We start from the raw sequence: 26,429 nt of genomic DNA, 5'->3' as shown, positions 1-26,429 counted from the left end.
TCTCATGTTAGACCTGTCAGAGTGAAATAGGTTTTGTAGTTCTCAGATGAGATGGGGTAGAAAGGAACTAGCTCTAAAATGCAGCAATTGCTGGACTGAAATTTAGTGATAAATACCTTGAACTAAGTTTTCTTGAAATATGTAAGGATTGCATTTATTGTAAAGCAGGTGATGTTTAAATATAAGAGGGTTTTTTTGGTATTATTTGCTGAGGCCAATGAAGTGCACTGTGTTTGAAGGAAACAAGAAAATATATATCTCATGCAGATTTAATATCTTGGCTTATTTTCTCATCTTGGTATCCAGATGAATCATGTAGCCATTGGCTCCTTTATCCATCCCACATTAGTGGATGGTTGCTAACAGTTTCCAGTAATAGAACAGGGGATGAAAAAGAGTTTTTCAGGTCTGTGATATTCAGACAGCTCAGCTCCTCTTAGTCATTTTCATAAATCTTAAAAATATTTACCACAGAGCTTTCTATATTTATCAGGATTCATGGCTTGTGTACATGTGAGCATTTTCACAGCTTGGCTGATGGTATTCACATGCTTCAGAGCTGGGGGCTAAGTTTTCTCCTTTGGCTGATTACTGGGAAGATTGCTTCCACAATCCCAACCCTGACACAATCTCTTCCTGCCTGGATGGGAGGTCATTGCTGTGGTACTCAGTACAGGTCAGATCATATGGACTCAGCAACAGATTTTTCTGTTTAAAACTCTAATTAATGCCGAACAAATGTGCCCCAATTATTTATGTAAAAGCTTCTTTACTAGAAACAGAGAAAAAGAGATAAGCTGAAACTGTAGTGTGGGCACATAAGCTCAAAGGATCTCCAGGAGCATGTCATTGAAAAAAATATCCAAAGAAAGAGGAAAGATTAACAAAACTCCTTATATTTCAGCTTGAAACATTTCAGGTTATTGCTGTTTTTCAGATCTGTTTGCTGCTGTTCTATTAACTCCAAAGAGCACAAATGGCTGCTAGATAAGCAAAGAAAATTCTAGAGGTTCAGCCACACAAACAGAAAAGTACTTGGTATCTATATAAAATCTGCTTTTCTTAAAACAAAACAAAACAAGCAAAACCCCAAAACCAGCAGGAAAGAAATCATCAGTCAAGCAGACATGTGCAATTTGGTGAACATTTAGCACAAAGTTTGTATTATCTGTAGGGTTGCAGACAGTTCTCATGCATTCATAAAATAGTTCAAGTGCCCCCAGGAGTTGGTATTTTGAGATATTTCTTTTGTAGAGGTTGAAGCACATTGGGTTGTACACATGTAGAGAGCACCCACAGGAACTAATGTTACAGGGCAGGTGTGTGACCTCTCAGGTGAGGCTCCTACTGCTGTGATCTTGCCTGGACACCCTGTGAGTGTGCACCAGTGAACACGCCTGTGCTTCAGGACATGATTCTCCAGATTCCTCTCTAGGTGATTATTTGTGAAGGAAATCAGGTTAGACATCTGCGTTCTGCAATTAACCTTTGGTTACACAATTACTCACTGTTGTAACAGAGAGCAAAACTTGCACAGCAGATGGCAGCCCTGGCCCTGCTTGGCTTTAGCCTGGTTTGCACCTGGGAGCAAGAGTCTTCCAGAGCTGGAGGGGTTACTGTGTCAAACAGCAGTGCTTTCCTTTATGGGAAGCCCCTGATTTTTAGTAAAGAAGTCATTGGTCACTGCCATACTACAAAGGCAGAGTGGTTCAAGAGGACATAATTTGAAAATAAAATCAGTAAACTACAGTGTGTGTGTGTGAGCAGCACAACTCACTGGCAGTTTGGGATGGTACTGTAGTGTAGATTCACGCTGAATCAGTAGAATGTCAAAATCAAGCAGTAAGTAAAACTCTTGATAATCCTGCCTGAGTTATGCTCCACAGCCACCCCAATACATCTCCCTGTTAGCAGAAGCAAGGGGTTCCCACAGTGTATTTTTGGATATTGAATGGCCTGAATAATCTGAAATATTTTGGTTAAATTGTAAAGAGTAGAGTGTAGTAGTCTAAAGCTTGTAGAACCAATGGTGTAAAATTCTCTAGCAGATTCTGAAAATTAATTCCTGAAAGTTAATTCTTACCCCTCCTCTCTTCTCTGAACCTTAAAAGGTGTGTTAGGGAAAGGAGGAGGAGGGGGTTTATATCTTCTCTGCACATGGAGCAGTTTGCTTTGAAATATCAGCTTCAGATGGATTTGCACCAATTCTGTCTTCAGGCAGGCCTAAAAACCATTATGTTTTCATTGAATGTTACATATCCTTGTTCCATTTCCTCACCTGGCCTGTGGGGGGAAAAAAGAAGGAATTATTCTGGGAATACATTTATCATGAGATAAAAACTTGACAGCATTTATTTATCATTATTTTGGGTCAGCATAATAAAAATATGGCCTGGGTGGCAGGCATTTTAAACTTGATTTGCTAAAACTATTGGTTTATTTGCCTGAGTGGGACATTTCAGTATTTAGCTGAACTATCACCTAACACCCAGGGGAATGTCTTAGACCTACAGACTTAGGTGGTTATTAGGCTTAATTGGTATTATTACTGTCGACCTCCTGAGATATTGAATATGGCTTATTATGGCTTATTATAAACTTTAAAATCCAGTATTAGGAGGAATTGCCATTAAGTTATACCATAGAAAAATAATAAGTCTAAAGTTAAATCTTGTGTTGTTGGTTTAAAACTGTTTAAGCCTCTTGTTCATCACAAATCCTCTAACAATTTACTGAACTCCCTTGTGCTTATGCCAACACTTTTTATAGCATGTGCTACAGCACATTATAGCTTTTTATAGCTTTATACAGCCTTGTGCCCAGTGTAGCACCAGAGAAGTCAGTGGGGTCATAATGGAGATTAATTTCACAGTATTTCAGTCATCTAAGTTGATTCACTCCTAGTAAGCACAGAATTCTGTGCTGCCAAAGTCAGTGGAAGTTCATTAAAAGCCTGTTTCAGTTCTCATGGAGTCTCTCTTTTGTGGAAATACCTGTTCTTTTTCCTTTGTTTTGTGTGATAACTTCTCCAGGTTGTCTATTTGCAAGATCAAATCTGAAAGGTCCTACATTTTGTACATGGGATGTAAGGTAATGGAATTTGCATTGAGGTAGCATTTGCTGTTTGCTATGTAAAAAAAAAAGTGAAAATTGGAAACAAGTATCAGAAATTATTTGATAGTTTTAGCATTAAATGAGTAGCAAAAGTAAATGCTTAGAGTGCAATTTCTGTCTGTAGTGTTTCCCCTGCACTGCAAGGACTCTATGTACTTCAAGTACTCCTGTAGCACTTTACAGAAGAGTATAAAAGTGTTTAATGTTTGAAATTATTATATAAAATAGGGAAAAATATGAAACAGTAGCATTGATTATAGATCTAATTTTGTGAGTAAACTTGAGCAAGAAGCTGGTGGATTTTGTTATCCGAAATTCCTACCTGAAGCATGGAACAAAGCTGCTTTCACAGGATAACTAGGGGAGCCTCAAGACCTGACAATAAAAGCTCTGTGAGGAAAGGATGTCCCACCTTATAAATTTGCTTTTTTGATAAGAATTTGATATTGGGTCGAAGGTGAAGACACACAGGATTTGCATGTGCAGTCACATGGCAACCTAGTTTAGCATGGAAATGGTGAATAATGTTGAATGATCTTTTACAGTAACAACCTAAGTTGAGCACCCTTATTAAACAGGAAATCCATGGAAGAAAAAGAGCTAGGGTTTCAAATCTATTAAAAGCCTGTAAGGCTTCATCAGCTCTGCTGCTCGTAGGAGTTCTTGTTTACTCTGCACAGCAATATTTCAGTCTAAAGGCCTTGTCTCCTGTGGGCAGCCATTTCTGGGAAGGGAGGTTAATGGCAGTGTAACATTGAATGACATTGAATAGGGACAGAGCTTTTAATTCTCCAGCCACAGCAGTGTTTGTCAAATGCTCAGTATAAAACAAAATTTGATAAGACAGCAGAGGTAAAAAGGGGATAAAGTGAACTTATGTTCTATTATGTGGTTTGTCTCCAAATTATAGAATTCCTTTCTAATATGAGAAGTCTGCTTATAAGAAGGAATGAAATTATTATACCAGCCCAACACGTAGGTGGTACTTGGGGAGTTCAGATCTTACTGTAACATATGTAAGTCCAGTGTGAAAACATGTCTTAGAAAGGCACACATAACTGCTTTGTTTTAGACAACCCCTTAAATTCTGACAACAAGCACTGGTCCTGTGCTACACACTTTGCACATGTTCTGTTTGCTGAGCAGCCTCTGCAGGCAGAACTGACCCTCACTTGTGTGTGAGGGGAGAGAAGGTGCTGCCACTGCTGTGCTCTGGTGTCCTGGGCTGACACTTGGGCTGCTCCCGACTTTTCTCCTGAAGGGTGTTATTGTCAATGCTGATCAATAATATTTAAAGGAAAAACAGCCCTACTGATGTTTGTATCCTTGCTAATGAGCAGATAAGAAAGGCATCTCTTGTTAAGCCTGATAATACAGTTGCATGAAGTAATGAAAAATAGTATTCTAAAACTTGGTAAGAGATGGAGTTGCTCAGGCTGCTTGTCCAGTGGATATAATGTACCTTTTGTTACCCTGCCTATTTTTGCATTGCCTTCTCATTTTCTCAAGCTGATACAAGTCTTTTATGTGAGGATGCTTCCATTGTATAACAATGAAGGAGTTGAATTATCTAGGTAGCAGAGGCTAAAACTGAAACTCCCTAGCATCATCTTTCTTAAGTATCACTGTCTGGTAAGAAAATAGGTCTGTAAGTGATACTATTCTTCTAAACAAGAAGAGACTGTTATCGGGGTGCTTGTCAGCTGTGTAATATTGATACCTGGGCTGGCCTGTGGAACCAGATAGCATAGCAGATAGTGGGGGTGGGGTGCTGGGGGAGATGGTGTCTGCTTTTGGGCAGTGTTGGACCCTGAGTACCAGAGTAGCAAGGGCAGAGAACACCTCACAATGCAGCCATTCCCCTCCCTGGTCCCAGGGCCTGTGAATTTAAGAACTTCATTCACAAGCATTTACTTCTTCTGTAGCTACTACAACAATAACAATTATTTTTTGGAAACAATTTGCATATATGGTCATGTGAATAAATTAAATAACTGACTCCAATAATTAACTTGTAATAGGACTACTGACAGAAACAAAAGCATAGTCATTAGAAGTATTGTGTAAATGAAGTATATTCCATTAATATTTCTTACATACGTGACGTTAATTGGAAACCTGAGGAACAGCCACTGATCTGACAAACTGATTGTGCAGGAAGAATTCTCTTCCATTTTGCTGCCAAAAGCAAAGTCAATGTTACAAGTGCAAGCATTTAAGAATCAGAGTTCTGTTAATTTTACTACAGCATTATAGACTGACTTTCACCTGGACTCTTCATTGTAAATGCTTTTACTTTACAGATCTGAGGCTGAGTCAAATCATCTCATAGGAAGCACTTCTTAAGGTAAGAATTCCAATACCTTTTTTGTAGTTTGAGCTGCACTGCCCATCTTTATATGATATTTCTGTTTTTTTCATGGACAAATCTGTGTACCACTGATATTATGAATGGAAACAGACCAATTTAGACCCAAAAGATTTTGGCAATGAAGTTGCTATGCAAAGGAACTGCTGACTTGTTGACTGAAAAATGATATTAAGGATGTAGAAACTTATTCTGGCATCTTTGTTCATGTAAGCAAGAGCTTATACAGACCTAAGTGGATGGGAGAGGTAAAAGTGTATGTGGGGAATGTTTTATGGGTGACTCCTAAAGGGTCTGAAAAAGGTGACCAAATATTATATACCCTTCTTAAACTGTTCAGTATTGAAATTGCTGAAGAGGTCTGTACCACGACAGCAAACTGTCCATAAATTACATTTTAAAAGATATTTCTCCTGGATTTTGTGTTCCTTTTTCAGTGTTCCACAGTGCTATGGAGGTAATTGTGTTGGGCTGATGGGAAACAGTGTGGTGATAAATCAGCCTCTGAAGAAAGGGGTTATGCTAGAAAAAACAAGCTGACTCAAAGCTTTGCTGAAAAAGCAGAATTAAAAGAATACTATTTGAATTACAGCAAAATCCTGACTTTTTGACAAGCTGGGTAAATGAGATTCTTATAGGTGCAGTGTATTGTAAATCATTAAAGAATGGAAGCTGCAAGACTGTCTTGTAAGTGCTCTCTTGCCGTTTCAGGAACAGCCTGAAACAGAACTCCTGGAGCATGTCAGGGCAGACTGGCAGCTTGCTGGAATTGAGACAAGATGCACAGAATATTTTAGTACTTGAAGACTACCTGTTTGCTTTAAGGCATATGCAATACTTCTGTCCTTGGGCTAGAGTTCTGTGCTACCACTCCATAATTTTACCCTCTGGGCACAGCGATCTCTGATACAAAAAGAAAGTATATCTGATGAAAGCAGGATTAGTTTGTATTGATTTTATAGGGATTTACAACCATAAAAACAGAGGAACATTTACAGATTGTTTAAAAAAAAATCACACAACACAACTCACAATAACAAGAAGACTTTATAAGGCTTGCATGTAAATAGATTGCCAGCCTATCAGCAAACAATTTTTAGGAATTTCTCATAGATTTTTATATTATTATGTATAGGAAAGAGCTCAATCTCTCAATGTTAAGGACTATGTGTTGATTTGGTTTTTCACTTCAAGAAATGAAATATCAAAACCCAAAGAAACACACCATTTAATCTTTGTGTAATAGGTAAATTGTTACACAGGAAGCCAGTTACTCTAAAATTACTTAACTGCTCCTTTCTGCATCAAAATATGGTTTGCACACAAGATAATATCTGTCCTTTATGCAATCTACTGATGTGTATTTGCCCTCAAGGCTTCTAGGAATGCCTACAAATAGATAAGCAGTAAGTTGAGTAATTCTAACCTTACCAACATTACTTCTCACTTGTGCAAATTCAGAGGAATACATGCACATGCAACTGTTCCCTGTGAGAACAACATGTACAGGAGCACCACAGAGGATGTTGTTTGTTCTTCCCTGTTCCCTGTTCCTCAGAAATGCAGCTGAAGCAGCAGCCAACCCACATATATACATGTTTAGGACTACTGCTACTTTTTAAAATGGAGTATTGTAATTTTTTTTAATTGAGCTCAAATGAAAAACTGGAGCAAAGTTAAGGTGAACAAGTAACTTTTTTTCTATCTAGGTTCTAAATAAAATAAAAAATTGTGGGAAAAGGTATGAATTAGGAGCTGGCCTTGCTGTTCCTGTCAAAAACTTCTGCCATCACATATGTAAACAGAAAAACTATTGAGGTCAAGGTCCTCACCGAAGTCTAGTGTTTTCTCTAATGAATTCCCCAAAAATTAGGGCACCATATTTAAAATGTTATGATTCCTTTAAAGGGAACTATAAGACTCAAGAGATCCTGGTGAGAATACAGAAATGCTGAAAGAAGACCATTTTAAACCATATTTTTAACCATAATGTATCTCATAGGCTCTGTAGTATGTCTGGCCTTTTGTGGCTACTGTTTGCTGAGGTCATGCACTTTAGACTGGATCTGGGGAAAAATTAAAGAAAGCATTTCATTTCCATAGCAATTAATTTTCTTTCTTGTGACTATCTCTAGGCAGTGTAGAACGTATTTCATTATGTGCTAACTATTCAATCTTTTTTTGCAATGGCTGTTCAAAGTTTCCTCTGAAGTCTACTTCTAGGCATTTTGTTTTCTATGGTGATCTACCGATTGTTCTGCCGATAAGACATGTAAGTGTTGGCAACAACATTAAATTTAGAGTTCCACATCTTTCTTTTTTACACAATAAATAAATTTAGATTTATTGTGTATATATCAGAAATCTCTCTGTCAATACTGCTTTCCTTTCTTTAAATCTATATCCTTCAGTCAGGTATTCCTGGTCCAATACTACATCCTATTTGTGATCTAATACTTTAAGGCTGTGCTTCAGATAGGCCTTTTCAGTTTTGTGATAAACTGGACAGTAAGAGAACACTGAAACAACATTCTCCTTTGGCTTCATGTAGTGTGTGACCCAACCAATGGAACTGCCTGTGAGTGCTGATTTGACCCAAGACAGTAAATCACTAGGTGCCCACTTGGAGGAAAGAATGAGGGAAAAGAGAAAATCAGAACATGTGTGCTGTCATTGCTCTGGTGTCTTGAAGCCTAAGCAGAGTGCTACTGTCAGGAATTATTTTGGGAAAGCAGAGTAGCTCTAACCTCTGCACACATCTGAGCAGGTAATGAAGCTGATGGTTTTGGAAAATACAAGTTATGTCTGCAAGCAGGTACGTGTTTCTGTGTCATGCATGGAATAGGGCTTAACCAATGATTTAATTATGTAATGCAAGTATTTGTTCAGTGCTTGTAAGCTGCTGTTCATTTTTCTGCACAATGTCTCAAAGTGAGAAGTCATATTTGGGTACATGAGGGGGAAAAACTGATTGCAGGTTTTTTGTTCAGAGAACCTATTAGACAGTCTCTACATTGCTCCTGCTCCTTCCCCCAAAGGCCCAACTATAGTTGGAGATGCAATAAAGGGGTTTGTGTTTTTCCTATAAAAAACAGATTCACAGATAATTTTTAAATCTAAGGGAGGAATGGAACTAGCTTGAACAAAAACCATCAAAAACCAAAACAATTCATATGTTTGGTAGCAGCCCCTTCTCTTAAAATGCTGCCTTTTATTCACAGCCATCCTTCAGTTCCCCCTACTGGAAATTCCCCCTTGGAGTGCACTTACTTGGAGATATCAGTAAGCCTTTGTGTCATCAAATGTATATGACTGATTGCCGTGTTGGTTTTGTTTTCTTTTAAAACATCAGGGTCAGTTTAAAAAGTTCTGGAGTGACCAAAAGTCCATTATTCTCAATGGGCAGAATTCATGTGGAGGTCCAGTGTGCAAAAAGGGGCACACTAAAACTTCACCAGCCTGAGACAAAACTCAGGTAACTTTTCTGGGAGAATGCTTACTCCAAATGGCCAAGGTTGTGTAAAAATTTTGTTTTCTGTTGTTTTGATTCTAACTGTACAGTCTGTGAAGACAAACAGGATTGTATTTAGGAAATAGTTTATTTCCTCAGTCACTTCTAATATAAATAAACAACCCACAAGGCTCCAGATATTGATTTATTGCTTAGAAGTGCTAAGATTATGCAATCCCTTTGCTGATATCAGGAATGAGGTGAGAAGCTCTTCACTCTTTCCAAGTTTACATTGAATTCTGGGTGAAAAACAGAGGCCTTGGCTTCAGCCTCTCCTCAAGATCCCTTTCTCTTCTTTTGACCTCTGTGTTAAGGTTGAAAATCAGCGTCAGTACAGAGTGACTTCACTGTCTGGGAAGTGCTGTTACACTCATCACATCCCACAGAGATCTTCAGTGAGTGTTTCTTACTGGAAAAATATGAAAAGGTTGCAACACAAGAGACAAGGAAAATCCTTTCAGTCAGATTTGGTTTTGAGGATACTGCGACATTTTGTTGTATAAAGATCATTTTCATTTTTGTTTAAAGACTCCTCTAAAAGTTTGCAAAGACATTTTGCACATCTTGTAGTGAATGTCAGCTTCCTGATCATAGGCTTCCTTGTCTTACCTTTCTGTTTTAAAGCCTTTAGAAGTATCACACATCCTCAGGGAATTACTACTTGACCACAGCTTTATTTATAAAGTGCAAGTAAATCCATTTCTGCTTTGCTTTCGAAACAGAATGTTTGGCATCTTTCAAAGAACTGGTTTAAATGAAAATGTATCTTATGACAAACAAAAGAGCATATTCTATATCAGTAAATCCTATGAAAATCAGGCAGGTATTTGCATACCTGCAGCTGCAGGAAAGGTTTCCCATGGTGCTCTTTCTAAAGCCTCCACAGAACAAGGCGTATTTGACTCTTCACCCTGTAATAAGTCTGTAATAAGTATAACTTTAGGACTCATTATTCTAATGATAACCTAATAGGTTATATTTTTTCCTTAATTGTAATTAACCAAAATTTGTTTCCAACTTTGCTGAAATTATTAGTTTGACCTAGATGTTCATCCTTCTGAAACAGACAAAGTATTTTGTTGAGCATCCCCAAGAACACCACTGAGGCCTGGATGTCAATCAGTGGTGCCTGGTCTGGGGACACGAGTGGACAAACCTTGCAGACACTGGGGTTCCCCACAGAGCTTCTTGCTGTGGCACACAGGGCCAAGAAGAGGTTGATGAGGTGGTCCCATGGCTTGGTGAGATCTCCAGCAGGAAGGGCATAAAGGGAGAGGAGGGGAGTTACACTCAGCAGAAGTGCACAACCTGAAGCACCCGGAATCCAGGTGGCAGCAAGGACGTACAGTCTGCAGCAGAGAGACGGAAGCTCCAACTTCCTGGAGGTACTATGAAACTGCACCTGGAAAGTGTGAGACTTGTCAGCCTAGAAGAGAGGTAAGTAAGATAGTAGTGCAAGGAATGTGTGTTACAAATCTGTAATAAAACAAGGAGCATCATGGAGAGAGGGGAGAGAGGTAAGAGAGAATACTTAACTAATGCAAAAGTCAGGGGACATCATGTGGAAATACCAGACAGAAGGCATGAAACATACAGAGGTGATTTCTACCTAGCATGAAGTTAGACTGTGGAATGACACAAGCTGTAGTTGCTGGAAGCTGATCAAGCTGTAGATGCTGGAAGCTTAGAGGACTAAGAAAGCAATTGAATTTCTTTTCCCTTTTCTATCAAGAGCCAATACAGGATACTTCTAGCTAAAGGTCTCAAAGTTGCAGAAGTCCTCATCTTCCCAGGAGATGGTCAGCCACTGCTGAGAACAGCATCGTATTCTACCTCAGGCATTCCTCTGGTCCACTGTGGTCATTCCAGTGCTTTAGCTGGCTTAGGTACAAGACATGCTTCCTTACCCACCAGCAGGATACATCAAGGTAAATCTGTACGCACTTAATTCAAAATCTAATACTATAAGAAGTACAAAGTAGCTGTAATAAATTGCAAGTAGAATTTCTTGCCTATTTACTATACATGGCAAAGATTTAGAAAAGAAGCTGTGTCAGTGTTCTAGTGGGAAAAAAAAATGTGGCAAGTTGGTTTGCCCAACCTTTTCTAAGTATTTAGGGAGGTTACATCAAAAAAGTAATCCGCATGAAACAGATATGCCTTTGGGCATCTTGTGCAATTCAGGTTCCCTTATTAGATGATGTGACATTAAGAAAAACAATGGGGTTTGAAACAAATGAGAACAAAGTGAGAGTATAACAGACTGCCACAAGTGTCATATAGTCCAAACAGAGCAAAACCCACACAGTGATTCAGCTCAGCCTCTATCCAAGGAAGTGATGTGCTTTTTGCTTCTCTGGGAATTATTAAATATAACATCCACATTGCATGTGCAATTGTTGCCTGAACATTTTAGCCTCCTGCAAGGTGTTGTCCTTTATGGAAGCAAACCTGTTACCAAATATAGCGGTGGCTATGTAATGTATGCCAATTTTATTTTTTCACACTCTATCCCACTCCATATGGGGCGGGGGAGGTTCCTACTGGACTTCTGTTCCACATAGATGGAGCACCAAACGTTTCCTCTTCCCTTACATGCTATTAAGAAGTGGCATTGTCAGAAGCAAGTTATTTTGTGCCAGTTCTCTTCAGAAGAAGCCTCACACTCCAAAACAGCTAAAGCCATCTGGCAAATTCTTGCATGAATCATGGGGATATTTGTAGCCTCTGGCTTTTTGAACTGAACTGTGAGTAATCCCAGTCGCTCTCGTCAGCAGTGCTGCTGAAACCCGTTCCTTGTGTTCTGAATAAAAACGAAAGGGGCCTCCGACCGGGCCTGGTGGTCTCCAGATTGCCAGGCGCCGAAACGGGGTTGCAAACATCTGCGCTGTCTCCTCCAGCCTGAAGGACCCGGCTGGCGGCCTCGCTGCGCCCCGCCGGAGCCTGCCCGGGAGGTGAGCCCGGGGTCGGGCCGGGGTCCCGGGCGGCGTTCGCGGCGCAGCCCGGCCTGCCCGCGGCCTGCTGCTGAGCCTCAGCGGGCCGGACCAGCCCCGCCAAGGGCCGCGCTGACCGAGCTCAGCCCCGGGTCCCGTGTCACGCCCTCACGAGCCTGCGAGTCCCGGCGGCACCGAGCGGGGCCCGGGGCTCGGGTCCGCGGCCGCCTCCGCCCGTTCCCCGGCGCGTCACGGCGGCCGCGGGAGGGAGGGAGCAGCGGGCGGCCCCGGCGGCGGCGCGGGGCTCGCTCCTCCCCCGCGCCCTCAGCCATTTTAGCAGCCGGCACCGCCGCCGGTAGCGCTGCGATCGCCGGCAGCGCCGGGGCCGGGCGCGGTGAGTGCGGGCTCTGGGCGGGGAAGGGATGGGACGGGATGGAGTGCGGAGAGGCGGGATGGGCACGGCTGCTTCCCTCACCTTGCTGCCGCTCGGCAGCATCTGGGGAGGGCGAGGGGCGGGAGGGTCGTTCCGCGCTGGAACAGGGGCCGCGGGGCTCCCGTCGGGGCAGGGTCAGCCGGGGAAGGAGCGGGGTTCCGCGGGGTCGGGTCCGGGCCGGGAGGATGCCTGGGCGCTCCGGTACGGGCGGGCAGGAGCCGCCTCGGCCGCTGCCCGGCGCGGAAAGGCCTCGTGGGAGCGCCGAGGGGGCTCGGGCGGGAAGCTCTCCGCTCCCCGCGCCCCGGGGCAGCAGCGCTGGCGCATCTCGCCGTCCCCGTCCTGCCGCAGCCCGCGGCGCCCAGCGCGGCCGCTCCCGCCAGCAGCCGGACCCCCGCCCGCCCCTGCCCCGCTCCGCGCCGGCGGGAGCTCATCCCCGCGGCTCCCCGGGGCCCTGCCCGGTGCTCGACGGTGCTCTGGCCTCCCCCGGAGCGCCCCGGCCCTTGGAGCCCCCCGCCCTCCGCCGGGATGCAGGCGAGGAGGCTGGGCTCGGGGATGGGCTGATGCTGATGAGGAGAGGTGATGCGCTGCTCAGCGCATGCTTCTCTGCTCCGCCTCACAGAAGCACCTGCTAAAGGAAAGCAAGAATCTGGCTGAATATTTTCGTAGTCGTGTTCCTCTGCGATAGATTTTTCTTTTTGGTGTTCTAGAGTATCCCCTTTGTGGATTTTTGAAACTTATTTGAAAAGCAATTGTATGTGCAGTACTGGCTCCCCTGCCCTGGCTGCACAGACCTCTCCTGATCCAGTGCTGCTGTTTGCCCAGTCCCTTAATGAAATAATAGTAGCATATACCTTTATAGCATATAATATTTGAGAAAAAAAATTAAATCTGAAACATTTATGTTAGGAAAAAAAGGAGTGATAGTGCAAAACATTTGAGTGAGGATGTTCAATAAATATGGATGGAGATTACAGAGAAATTTGGTGTCGGGGAGTGTTATATAGAAAATAAATGGACAGTTGAAATCCCTGATGATAGTAAAAGATGATTGTCAGGTTAAGGATAATGTTGGTCCTTGCTTGCATCCTCTGTTGGTCCTCTTTGCATCTTAAATTGTTGCAAAAAAATAAGAATATGATGTGTGTTGTCATTACTATTATAGACAAACTTGCAGTTGTAACCTTGCCAACTTCAAGTGCAAAAAAGAGCAAATAAAGCTGCAGATAGACTTTAGAAACATACAATGTTTTTTCTATAAGTTTTGCTTTTTGAATCTTTGGAATTTGTCATCTCAGACTAATTTCAGTGACTAAGGACATGGATTTTCTTTTTCCCTAAGAAATGTTTAAGATTTTCATGTCTCCACTCTTTTCACCCAATTAAAAGACAGGTAGCAAAGTTCTGCAGTCTCTGACAGGATGACAGGTTTCATTTTTATTTCTTCTGCTCTTTCTGCATGCATACAAAGTTTGTATTTTAATACAATTCTACAGAAGCCTTAAATATTTCCTCATAAAATTAATTTTGGAAATTATTTAATGCATATTTAACATAGCTCTCAGTTCTTTGTATTTACCAGTTCCTCCTTCACTGTTGTCTTAAATTACAGAATTGTATAAACTTGAAACAGGTAATTTCCCCCTGGACTCTGGTGTGGTGGGGGGTTTCAGGAGGTGTTCATTATTTAGGTGTTTGCATCTCATGCACAGTTAGCTCATGTGTTATCTTTAATGCCCTCTGGAACATGCACTGCCAGTGACGGTGCTGCCTGTTGGCTGCTTATTGAATAATCCAACAGCAGCAGCTATAAATTTTCAGCATAATAAATTAGCAGAGTTCAGCAGATGACACCTTCTCCTAATGCAAAGGTGATGCTTCAGCCCTTTTATAAAAATAGAGAAACCACTTGCAAACAAACTACTAAGGCAAGGCTTTGTCTACAGATACGTGCCAGGTGATGTTGTGATCTATATCTAGTAAAATAGGTGCAGCCTATTACACTGTGGTAAATGAAGCTAGTACTCAAATTAAATACCAAACAGTAGCCTAAGCCAAGTAAACATGCAAAATATATTGAAGTTAATGATAAATAGAGTTAGGTAGTTAACATGACAAATGAATGAGTGCTCTTTCATAAGCAAACCCTTCTGAGTAGGGCTTTGCTTAAACTAAAAAAGAGTTGGAGTTAATCATTAAGGGAAGTTTTGTAGTATACTCAAATAAGCATGTGGTCACTGTGCTTGAGGATATTTGTTTTCTCAGGAGAGAAGGAAGTTGAATGGAAGGAGGAAAGCAATTTCCTGAGAAACAGAATTTATGGTTTCTTTCTGTTTGTTCGTATATTGGATTGTTATTTAGATGGTGCAACATCTTCAGCCTTTTTTGTGGAGGGCCTATCTCAAAAGCTGTCCACACTGTTTAATTTTACTGCCTTCTGGGGCAGCTGCAGAGTGACTGCTTTGGTGTTCGTCTTTTTTCCAAAGTCTCCTTCTCTCCTCCCTGTAACTGGGATTACTGCCCTTCACATTTCTATTTGGAATAGACTAGCTGTATGGAAGGGAGGGCTTAAGAAAATTTCTTCTGCTGGTAGAACTATCTTTACAGTGGATAGGGATTATTACTGTTTTTTTGGTTGAGTGTGAGGGAGGAAAATTAGGATTATTTATAATCTGCTGACACTCCTAGAAGCTGTCTGTTTCTTCAAAATGTTGAACTGGTTATTCCTCCTGTGGCCACTCTCTCAGGGTAACCTGTGCTGCACTGAAGGTAAGGCACACACTCAGGTGGTGGGACAGATTTCTCCTACACCTGTGGTGCCCGTGGAGCCTGACAGCACCAAGGCCTTTTCTCAGACTGCTCTGTGGTCTGAGTGGTGCATGGGGAAGACCTTGCCTTAGTCCTGGATGTGCTGGAACAGTGAGTTGGATTTGCTTGTTTTATACGGACATGAGCTAAAAGACACTGTTTGGAAAAAGATTTGGCCAGTGGCCAGCATTGCTTAGGGGCTGTGGTTTCAGTTTCCTTCTCTGCAGAAAGCATCTAGTGTGATCTGCATTGGGATCAACAAAAATGGTTGGGTAGAAGGTAAATAAACTACAGCAGCTCTGCTTTGCCTGCCCCACTTCTTATCAGGGCTATCAGTTCCCACCTAGCACTGCATATGAAGTACGCTCATAATCAAGATACAGCCTCGATTGTGTGCCAGCTGTTCATAACATTATTTACCTGACCAAGTGTGTGAGACAGGGGTTAGGAATGAGTGGTGGGGGTGGAAATTCCTCACGCTCTTATTATTGCCCTAGATAGGGAGCCTGTCTCCTCTGCAGGTTACTGTGCTGCTGCTGGCCTGTGCTGCCACAGCCCAAAGCAGCTTCTGGGTCAGGACTGACCTGGGGCTGGCATCAGCTTCTCTTTTACAGTGAGGATGGTGAGAGCTGGCACAGGTTGCCCAGGAGGGCTGTGGATGCCCCAAGCCTGGCAATGTCCAAAGCCAGGTTGGATGAGGTCTTGAGCCTACAGAGCTTTGTTCCAAGGAGTGTGTGCATGTGAGGCCTGATGGTACAATTGTCTGGAGAGGTATTTAGGATGATCCCAAATATAGCAGAAAACTCAAAGGCACATTGAACAAATTTTTAGTAAGGGAATAAATAGCACAGGCAGTGTTGGGAAATGGAAGAGCAGAACAAGCAAGCAAAGATGACTGGGCATGGGACTGGGCAGAGTGGGAAGTGTTTTTCTTCAGCCAACATGTTGCCAGATTATCAGTTTGTATAATGGATGAATTTTAAAGTTTGAGTGCCTGAGTTGCTTAGGATGGATGTGAGGTCAGAGCAAATGCTGCTGCTTCAGAAAGTCAGTGTGCAGTTTATTTGCTTTACATTTGGAGTAACAGCTGTGTAATGTGAAGGATGTGAGGAATTGTTTTTCTTTTGCTTCACATAGAACTAAGCACTTGGGACTTGCCCCTGAAATCAAAGGGTACTTTTCACCTCAGTAAAGTGGTTTTAAGGAATTCTAGATATTGATAAATTATTTTTTTTAAAATACATTTTTGCATGAGTTTTGTAGTACAGTTAGTACTACGTTAAGGGCTGTTGTACGTCTGGGAGCTCATCAGGCTTCAAGGTGAGATATCTTTATCTCCAAGGTAGAGATAAAGTGATCTACCAATTATCACAGAATTAAGTCTCGGATTTAAAGTGATCCAAGGTGGATCCTTAGTTATCACTTTAAATCCGAGACTCTTAAATCTGTTACACTTGAATACCACTGTTGTTCCACAAGGACAAAAACTACTGTACTAAGATTTCCTTCAATGTATATTGATGCGACTATTGATTCCCTATAGTACATTACTGCTTCATCAGTAGAGCATCTTTTTTTAAAAGCATACTTGTAACTTTCCTTTCAGGTTAACATGTTTATATTTCTTTTAAAGTTCTTATTATAAACTCATTAGTCTGGCAATGACAGCTTTCAAATTCAAAACTCAGAGCAGAAGACCTGTATACATATCTGTTTTACTTGAAGCTGTAATGATGCTGCCAGCTCATTGCATGATTTTTGCTCAACACTTTTCTTAGTGTGCAGGAAAAATACCCTTTTTTCCAAGCCGTGATGTTTTATAGCATAGGTATATAATGGCAGTTAGACTATTAATATGTGTATCAATTTAAAAAATAATCTAGGTATGCTTGAAAGACTGTGAAATTAGAAACAAGTTGACATTGCAAGGACAGACTTAAAATAGCACAGTACATCCCAGTACTTGTTCTCTTACAGCTTGTACTAATTAAGAGATGTTTAAATTACCATTTTAATAACACCGAGGTGGTGTTCTGTTCTAACTTGCCTTACTACAAACATGTACTGATTAGCCTGAGAAAGGGTGAATCTCCTGCTAGTCTTAAAGACAAAGCTGAAAGTGTGCTGTACTTTTGGAGACTGAGCAGGTGAGTTGCCCATTCTACATTGAGCTTACTCAGCTCCATAGCAAGCTTCCTATACCAGTGTTTGCTAAAATAAGAACTTTCTCAAAACAAATACATTTTTGTGTTCATATAGTGATTGCTTATCTGGCAACAAGTCTTCATTGGAGATGTTATAATTTACAAAACAGGAATTTATTTATTAGGAGCACAACCTGAACAAAAAACTACACTAAGGAGGATGTATTTGGAGAAACAGTAGATTGTATTGCACTGTATGCGAGGAACTGACAGGAATAATTATTTACAAAGAGCACTCACTACTGTCAAGTTAGGCAGGTATTACAAAGTGTTTGCTCTAATTTCACCCTGTGTTGTAATTCACCATTTTATTGCACACATTTATGACAGGTAGCACGGCAGAATACAACAGGAGTCTTTGCATATTTAAATGTGCACTAACACCAGTGTCTTGTTGAGTGGGTAGGGCTGAAGGAAGCTGGTAAGGACACAAGGAGTCTGTGTTGTCTTTGCTGGTAAGAGGGTGCAAGTGTCTGTCTGAAAGAAAAAAAGGCAAATTGATGTAACTGGTTGGATTTACTGAAACACTTCACCTTATTTAAGTGATCCATTGGGTACTTTGTTGTTTCCTCCCCAGAGTCATACATGCAATAGTTCTGGAAAAGATCATATTAAATTCAGTTTATCTAAAGCACATGATAAGTAGAATACACAGTGAGTCATTCTCTCATTTGTCTTGGTAGCTAGAGGAGTTGAGCAGCCTATGAAATTTCACTATTTCAAATACGGCAGTTCAGTCTGAAGAGCTGGACACAGTGTATCACAACATGCTGAATGGCTCACAGCAAAATCCCAAAAATTTATGAATGAGGGCATTGGTTCATAGTTTAAGCTGACAGTTTGGCAGCCAGCTACCACACAGTCACTTTGGATTAGGAAAATAACTAACTCCTGACCTTCCACAAATAAAAAATTATGCCTGTTAAAGTATTTTGGAGTGTATAAAATTAATCTGCAATAAAATTTAAGTGGCTAGGTATGGGTGGTTGGGGATTTTTTGGCTTTCAATAATGATAAAAGTGGATTATATATTATGGCAGAGCTTCTGGTTACCTTTTTTCCCCCTAGGACACTTCCATGGCTGCACTAAGTTTGCAAAGGCTGTAGCCAGCAGTCTTACTCTGGCTCCTGGCAAAAGGAGGGGACGGACTGGGGCAGCTACAAACAGGTAGAGGCTACTTCATTCAACAGTAGCTCTGTTTTCAGGCTTATTTCAAGTTCTTGCAAAGCACAGAACTGTGTTTCAGCAGAACCAAACCAAGGTGATGACTTCCTCTCTGGCAGTGGCACTTTTTGGCACCGAGTCGTGAGTGGTGTCAGACAGCCCATGCCAGCTGCAGGTTGTGTGAGCCAGTGCCTGCAAACTCTGCAGCCCAGGGGAACAGCCCAGGTGGGACCACCTCAGTCCAGAACTGCATCCAGTTACCTGCCATGAGCCTAAACTAGAACACTCAGGGAACCAGCCCCCTTCTTGTGCTGTTCACTTCTCATTTGGAGTCTCCCTTACACTGAGGTCATGTTTTTGTCAATTCAGCAAAGTAATTTGCTGATGCTGTGTTGTGTCCTAAAAACTGTTTTAAGTACTAACCTCTCTAACTTCTTCTCTAGTCCTAGTATGGCACTTTTTGTTTTGGTTTTTTTACACAATGAAAATACACATACTAAAAAAATTGCAGTACTGTATAGGTAAAATGTAGTTTTACAACAGTATTTTCTATAGCTTTGAATGTTATGTAGAAAAATAAGCTGTCAGTGGTAATGTCAACGAAGATAAAAGTGATACAAATTTATTTTAAAAAAATTAAAAATAAGAAAGAGATTTTGGTTTGTGGTGTCTGTGGTCTTTTTGCATCATATGTAGAAGTAGGAAGGATATAGTAGTTTCTGTCTGCTCATGGTAGCTCATTAGTTTGTCATTCTGCACATTACTTTCCATGAAGGCAATTGTATGTACTGCTGATTCATACTGTGTATTTACACAGGTAAGTTAATACTGAACTTGATAGCCTTGGTTTTGTACCTTTGTTTGATAGATGTGTTTAATTTTCATTATGAAAATGGATTATCTGTTTATTTTATAACCATGCAACTACTTCTGTATTTTTATGAGCTCCTCTGTGTGACCAACTTAGTCAAAAATGCTTTCCTTATGAAATGTATTGCCACAGGCAAGAGGAACAACTAGAAAGTGAAACTAAGCTTGCTGTGCTGAAGTGAAAAGCAGGGTGAGACTGTGGGGGCTGGACTAGGGATCAGAGCAAGGTTATGCCTTAGAAAACTATGCAGAGCATCTTCCTTGTTTGAGTGTGCTACATTTTGCTGTTCTGGGGTTACCAGTTCTCCATCTGGCTGCTCTTTCAGGCCTGTTTTTCTTGCATGTCTTTCAATAACAGTATCTATGCAGAATGTTGTATGGCTCCATGAACTGACTAGGGGGAGAGATGATAAACACCTGGCAGTTTCGGTCTGACATAAATGGAGGAAAACCCCTCATTCTAGCCCTGAATGAGTTCAGGCTATTTGCATGCTCAAAGGTTTGATGAGTGATGATCACTTATTTCTGACTGCTCTGTGTAAGACTCTGTCCTGATCATATTACCACACCTTTCTGAGTCATGGTCTGTGTCCAGATGTTGGATGAAAAGGTAAAGGGAGGATGTGTTATTCCCTGAAAGGCAATGGTGGCAAGGCTTTCTGTTGTCTGTCTCTAAGTTAATTCATTGGTGTTTCTCAGACAGAACAAATAGTTTGAGAAATTTGTTACATATTACCTCTTAGCTTTTAGTTTTCCTAATTACTTGAAATGAGATTTGCATTTGTAACTTGCATTGCATTAAGTAGATTTATCTTTCAGAAAGGTAAGCTTTGATTATTGGGTTGCTGAAGCTTTACTGTTGAGGCTGTTAAAAGCAGTCAGATGCTAGATTTAACCATCGTGAGTACACGTGAAAACTTTTTGTCTGGCATGCTTTTGGCAGCATGCTACGTCATTCAGACTCCTGAAGGTGCTCAGAACATAAAACTGAGGTGAAAATTGAAACTTATAATGTAATGAGTTTCTAGTTTTATGCCCTGACCTACATCCTGTTGCATGTTTTCAAGGAGCAGGTAGTGTTTTCCAGTTGTACAAATGGTATTGACAACCAACACCTGAAAAAGCTCTAATTACCAAGCCAGTAAAGGTTTGGGTTGAGTGGTTTAAAAATCAGATATGCTTGTAACTTAAGAGGGCCTAGAATTTTCACTATTTTATGTTTTTCTTCCCTAGATTTTTTTGTGAGTTTATCAACCTTCTTACCCAGAAACATTTGAATTGCAGTTGTGTTCAAGGTAAAGTGACTTGTTTTTTGTGTTTTCTAGTGAGCAGCAAGATTGACAATAACTAGAGTGGCACTCAAATAACCTTTACTCAAAACTTCAACAGGCAACTTTGTCTTCCAGACCCTGTAAGGATCAATCTGATAGACTTGAAATGGGGACTGTGTATTTTTAAGTCAAATTAGAAACTTTTTCTGCCAATGTTAGCTTTTGGAGTATCATTGCATGTGTTAATAAACTAAATTACTAATTGTTTTTTATTATTGACCATAAATTGTTGCTGTGATACACTGTATCATGCTTAGAATTTTTCAGTCCCTTTTCAGAACAAAGAGTTCCTAAAAATAAGTTGAAAGAATGGTCAAGTTCCTCTTGAAACTTCCTTCAGAATTTGTCTGAGACCACTTTACTGTCTGTTTAGTCTAGTGTTGCACAGTTTTTTCTTCTGCAGTTGATGCTGTGGCTGCTGCTTTATTCAAATTCAAAATTATCCAGTTAGCTAAATAAATAATAAAAGCCATGGCATCAAAGCTGTGTGCTTTGCTGCAAACAGTCACACACACTTTTTTGTCTTTTGGACTGAACAAATAATCTTTCAGGAAGCTCTGTGGCTGAGCTGGCAGGCAGCTGTCCTGTGCTAGTATGTTTTGCTGAGGGGTAGGACATGTATGACCATGACATGTGGTATGACCATGGTAATGTGGTTACACAGCTCCTTGGATAGAGCCAGCTCCAGCTCAGGCTGGAGCCAGTGATCCTCTACCCCTCTGCTGCTTTGCAAGTGGTACTTTGATGATATACATCAAATGCTTCTGCCTTTGCAACTGTACACCTTAAACACTTTCTTGTCTGTAAATAAGAAGTGCAATGCACATTTATTGGTGCTGGTCAAGTTCAAAATTTTGAATTTTAAAACTGTTTCAGAGGTATTTTTTCCCTGCATATTTTTTTTAAGACATCTTGGAGAATTGTGCTAGTTTTTGCTGTGTTCTTAGTGAGAATGATTATGTTCAGAGTACTTTTGAACAAAATATTGTTTAGAGCTGTTCAATCTAAAGACTTGAATATGCACTTTGCCTTGTATGGGAAAATGTAATGGGATTTGTTTGGTCACCTCACTTCCTCTTTGAAATGCAGATAAAAATCAAAGAACTATTATGAAACAGTAAGGCAGTAAAATTGCCTTTCTTGGCAGAAAATGCCAAATAATGTTATTAACAGAAATGTACCCTAAAGGTATCTTGGCCTACCATAAAGTACATGAAAATAACAGAAAGCAACTTCATTCACAAAATGTTTTACATCAGTTCAGCAAAAAGTTGCAGTATGTAGTCCTGTCTTAGATAAGTTACAACTTGAGAATTACATGTATGGATCCAGAGATGATGAATACTTAGAAATGAATCTAGGTATGTTTAGCTAGAAGGTAAATGGGGTAGGTTCAACATGAACCAAGCAGTAGACTCTGCTAAAGTTTTGCTTTATGACTACAATAAAATTCAATTCCTTAAACATACAAAAAACATCATCACTTTTTCACTGGAAGATATTGTGAAACTGTTCAAAATATTAAACTATGCTTGCTCCCAAAGCTCCTGTTTATTGACCCTCAAAGCATTTCTGTTACACAATGAAAATTAAAAATAGAGATGACTCATGCATGGAATCTCAGGGGCTACCATCTCAAATGACCATGGATAGGGGCAGCTTTCTTAAATTTGTATTTTTTGAAGTGCACACCCAGTCATCTGTACATCAGAATGTCTGCAATGAGAGAATTTCTTCAAATGGAAAATAAGAAAGCCTAATATGGTGGGGTTTTTTTTCTTAGTCAAAAAAAGGGAGAAATTTGCATTTGAATGTGAGCTCCTTAGGGAAAAAGGAAGGTGTGTTTTCTAGCTCTAGTGCTCTTCTTGTTGACTGTCCCTACAGAATTTTGGAAAACTCATACAAATATTAGAAAAATCTCACCCAGCCTACAGTACACTTTTTTTGCACCAGACTACTGGTGCAGTACACAAGGAGGAACATTTACTCTTCCCTCTTCCTTTGTGTATGTAATTAATTTCACTACCTAAATTATGACCCATGTCTGAGAAGAAAACACCCTAATGTGAATGCTGAGAGAGGATGGAGCTTCTGAAAAGTGAGGAGGGTAAATGTAAACTCAATGGCAGCATTTCTTGCCAAAATGAAAGCTGAAGAGGCTCCCAGAAGGAATAGAGAGTTATACTTAGAACTGGGACAAGCGTAAATACATTTTCTGTGAATCAAATTCTGAAAAACACCCAGGGAGATTATTTTCTTCATCTCTATTTGCAAAACAAAAAACACCTGGCATCCTAATTTCCTTACATCGTCAAAGGAAATGATCATCAGAAGCATAAGAGGGGGAGATGAGCACCCTTGAATAGTGAGTTTAAGAATTCTTAAACAAAACATTTTTCAATGCTTATGTTTGTAGTGCTAACAATATCTGAAAATAGATAAAGAAGAACATCACCAGGCCAGGGAAACACCTAGCATTTGGAAGCAAAAAATGAGTTAGAAAATATCAATGTAACTTTTATCTGCAGTATCCAGTAATAAGCCGAAACAGGAATATTACATCTGGCTTTGCAAACTTTAAAACAATGTGATGCCCAAAAGATGGGCTGGAAATAAAACCCCATAGCAGTGTCTATAGAGCAGGTGTTTGCTTACTGCAGTGCTGGAGTGAGGGGGATTTCTCCTCCTCACTCACCCACCTTTGTCAATGCTGTGATGTGCTTATACAGTAAGTGTTGCTCAGTGTCACTACAACACCATCACATACTCACCAGAAGTAATTTACATAGTGTGACCTCATGGTTATTATACAGTTCTTTTGCACTGTGCTTGTGCCTCCCCAATTTGGGGGTCATGGGGGGTCTTTGGCATTTGGTAAAGGCTTCCAAAGTCCTTTGCATCTGAACTTTTCAACTTTGTCTTAGGAGCATGCACAGTTAAGCTGTTCCTTGGTCTGTTTGGTCTTAATTGGTCTAAATTCTTTATTTGGTGGCTAATTGGCTTTATATTTGCCAGTTTCTCATTAGTACTATACTTACCTATCTCTAAAGCTACCCACCTGGTGAGTTTTTTCTTCTTTTTTGTCTATTCAGCATTAAGCAACTAATTAACCATATACAAGTTACAGTATAGTGTATACTAGTTAGCCATTACATTGTATAGATATTTTTTCAGGTTATATACATTATATCAGGTTATATAGGTATAAAAGTTATGATTCAGGTTATACAGATATATAAAAGTCATTTTTTAGCTTATACTGATTACAGGTTATATAAATATATCGGGTTATATTGATATTTTACAAGTCAAGCTATATAAGCACCTTGTAACTCTGACATAAGTTATATAGGCACCAACTGTACATCAGTTATTTACTTTCATTGTGCCCTGAAAACGCAGGGGAAGATATGGCAAATAGGACTTTACATCTGTAAGTCTCAAATTGATTTGTTCTACACTCTCTTTTTGTGAAGTAGTTTGTTACTGAGAAAGAATTGGAAAGTAAAAGATGATGATAACTTAAATTTCACTAGCTGGATCATCAGAGTCATGTAAGTCACAACCTTTCCACTGCAAAATGCTTGTGGAAACACAAGCTAAACACAGACCTAGCCAGTCTGTCCGTAGTATATTTACTGTGCGTGGGAGGGGAGATTATCAGTTCTTCCTTGGCTGTTTACAGAGCTTTTGCTGAAGTCTTCTGTGGCCACGTCCTCTGAAATTTGTCCTTGCTTGTCATACGTATATGTTGAGGCATCAGACTGAAATACTTCGTTATTACTATAGAATATGTATTTTCTTTGTATTTTTTCCCCTTTAGTCTAAGTATATTTTATAGATGCTGGTAATAACAGTATTTTTCTGTTGTACATTTTCTCCTTTTCCATCTTTTTCTGGAATACCCACTGTCCAAGCTACCAGATTTTAGCCTAGTCATTAACTAAAATGCCAGTGGAACAGAAAGATGTCCCTCACTTCCCTTGCTACAAAAAATGATACTGAAACAGCTGTGTTTATCATCAGTCACAGTGAGTGCGTTCACAGTGCTGTGTGTAACTCAGATTGACTGGTGATTTTCTGCCCTGCCCTTGTGAGACCCAGCCTGGCCTATGGCACACAGTTCTGGGGTATCCAGCATCAGAAGGATATGGGGCAAGTCCAGAGGAGGCCATGGAGTTGCTATGGAGCACCTCCCCTATGGAGATGGGCCAAGAGAGCTGCTGTTCATCTGGGAGAAGAGAAGATTGTGCAGAGACCTCACAGCCCCTCCCAGAACCTGAAGGGGCCTTCAGGGAAGCCAGAGAGGGACTCATTGTGAGGAACTGTAGTGACAGCATAAGGGGGAATGGGTGCAAACTGAAAGAGGGAAAATTTAGGTTAGGTAATAATTTAGGTTAGCTAATAGGAATAAATTCTTTATAGTGAGGTGGTGAGGCACTGGAGCAGGCTTTGGATGCCCCATCCTTGGAATTATTCAAGGCCAGACTGGATGGGCCCTAAGCAGCCTGTTCTGGTGGAAGGTGTCCCTGCCCAGGGCAGAGGCATAGAACAAAATGAGCTTTGAGGTCCATTCCAAGCCCTTAACGTTCTATGGTTCTGTGACTGGACAGCCTGTGCAGCCCAGGCTGTGAGCAGGCTGGGTACAGCCTGCAGGAGAGACAGTGCTGCAGTGACAGCCTCGGGTACTCCCAGGGCAGCTTCTGGTAGAGCTGGAGGGAAGGAGCAAGGTGGGTCAGAGGAAGGAAGTCCTTTCCCAGTGCATTCTCAATGGACAGTTTTCAGTTGTGAAATCTTGCCTTGGCCTTTAATGTTTTCTGCCTTTGGGCCATGCAAACAGCTCTTACCCTTTCACCAAATATTTTCTTGCACTCATGTTACAATTAGGAGAGAGTTTCACACCCAGCTCTTAGGTAATTGAGAACTACTGGGTCAGTGTAGCTGAGCTGGCTTGCACTACAGTACTTGGTGCAGAAATAGATTTTTGACATTTATAAATGGATTTTTTTTTTCTGATTGACTTTAAGCACATATATGTTCATAAGTAGTAAGCAGAAGCAATGAACATAAAAGACAACAGTAATATCTTCTTGTATATTTTTCTTGAACTATTACCTTTGCTATTAGCTGAGTAAAATATTGTATTAAGCAGCAGTATTTTTTAAGTAGCAGTTTAAGAGAAACACAGTTTCCTAAGGTGACTTGTGATTTTGCTATTTCAAGTAGAATGTATATATTTAAACTTGTATCAGGATCCACTACAACTGATTTCCCCTCTCCTTGTTTGTTTCGATATAGGTACCAGTATTTACACTGTACAGGCATAGTGAGAGCTCTCCAACTCTCAGCTTTGAACAGCTGAGTAGAAGCTCAAAGTTAAGCATTGCCAGAACACAGAAGTACTTCTCAAAATTGGTTAGGTTTGGTTAAGCTTTCTCTGGATTTTCACTGCCCTTTGTGATGTACCAAAATGTGCAAGAGAAAAACATGTAGAAATCTGCCTGTGAGAAGGAAAGAAAAATGAGACCTCATGAACTTTTTTTCCTATGAGTAACTTGCATTAATATTGCTGGAGTTTGTTTTTATAAAAGCACCGACATGATATAAAAACTGAATCATTTCCTTCAGTTTCTTTTCCTTCAATCTTTCTAATCCCAACTAAGCTGTAATTAGCCACCAGATCCTTCTAACTGTT

At 40.6% G+C, this 26,429-nt stretch overlaps 2 protein-coding genes and 1 long non-coding RNA gene across 9 annotated transcripts in view; 1 reads left to right on the top strand and 2 right to left on the bottom strand.

The window, feature by feature from the left end:
* Positions 1-1,069: 1,069 nt before the first annotated feature.
* LOC146763282 (uncharacterized) lies at positions 1,070-10,311 on the bottom strand. Its single transcript, XR_014952478.1, has 2 exons — positions 10,150-10,311; positions 1,070-9,915 (listed from the first exon to the last, which is right to left on the bottom strand). It is a non-coding gene; the product is annotated as an uncharacterized LOC146763282 (long non-coding RNA).
* Positions 10,312-11,850: 1,539 nt separating this feature from the next.
* Positions 11,851-26,429, top strand: part of ACSL4 (acyl-CoA synthetase long chain family member 4) — a 35,744-nt gene continuing 21,165 nt past the window's right edge. For 3 of the 7 annotated variants that reach the window (XM_077786552.2, XM_077786551.2, XM_021547845.3), the window contains exons 1-2: positions 12,233-12,320; positions 20,637-20,698. The gene's annotated coding sequence lies outside the window, so the exon portion shown is untranslated. Of the gene's footprint in view, positions 11,948-12,203; positions 12,321-20,636; positions 20,699-26,429 lie in introns of those variants that run through there. The other 4 variants (XM_077786553.2, XM_021547844.4, XM_085570903.1 and 1 more) reach the window with 3 other exon arrangements.
* NXT2 (nuclear transport factor 2 like export factor 2) overlaps positions 13,759-26,429 on the bottom strand; it is a 44,008-nt gene continuing 31,337 nt past the window's right edge. Inside the window, exon 4 of the mRNA XM_085570918.1 lies at positions 13,759-17,845. Within this exon, the coding sequence (XP_085427044.1) occupies positions 17,652-17,845 (194 nt within the window). The 3' untranslated portion in view covers positions 13,759-17,651. The remainder of the gene's footprint in view (positions 17,846-26,429) is intronic.

Source organism: Lonchura striata, chromosome 4A, assembly GCF_050655825.1.
Source record: "Lonchura striata isolate lonStrDom1 chromosome 4A, ASM5065582v1, whole genome shotgun sequence".
Taxonomy (NCBI): domain Eukaryota; kingdom Metazoa; phylum Chordata; class Aves; order Passeriformes; family Estrildidae; genus Lonchura; species Lonchura striata.
The sequence above is the reverse complement of the archived record's forward strand: the minus strand, read 5'-3'. Positions and strand labels throughout refer to the sequence as shown.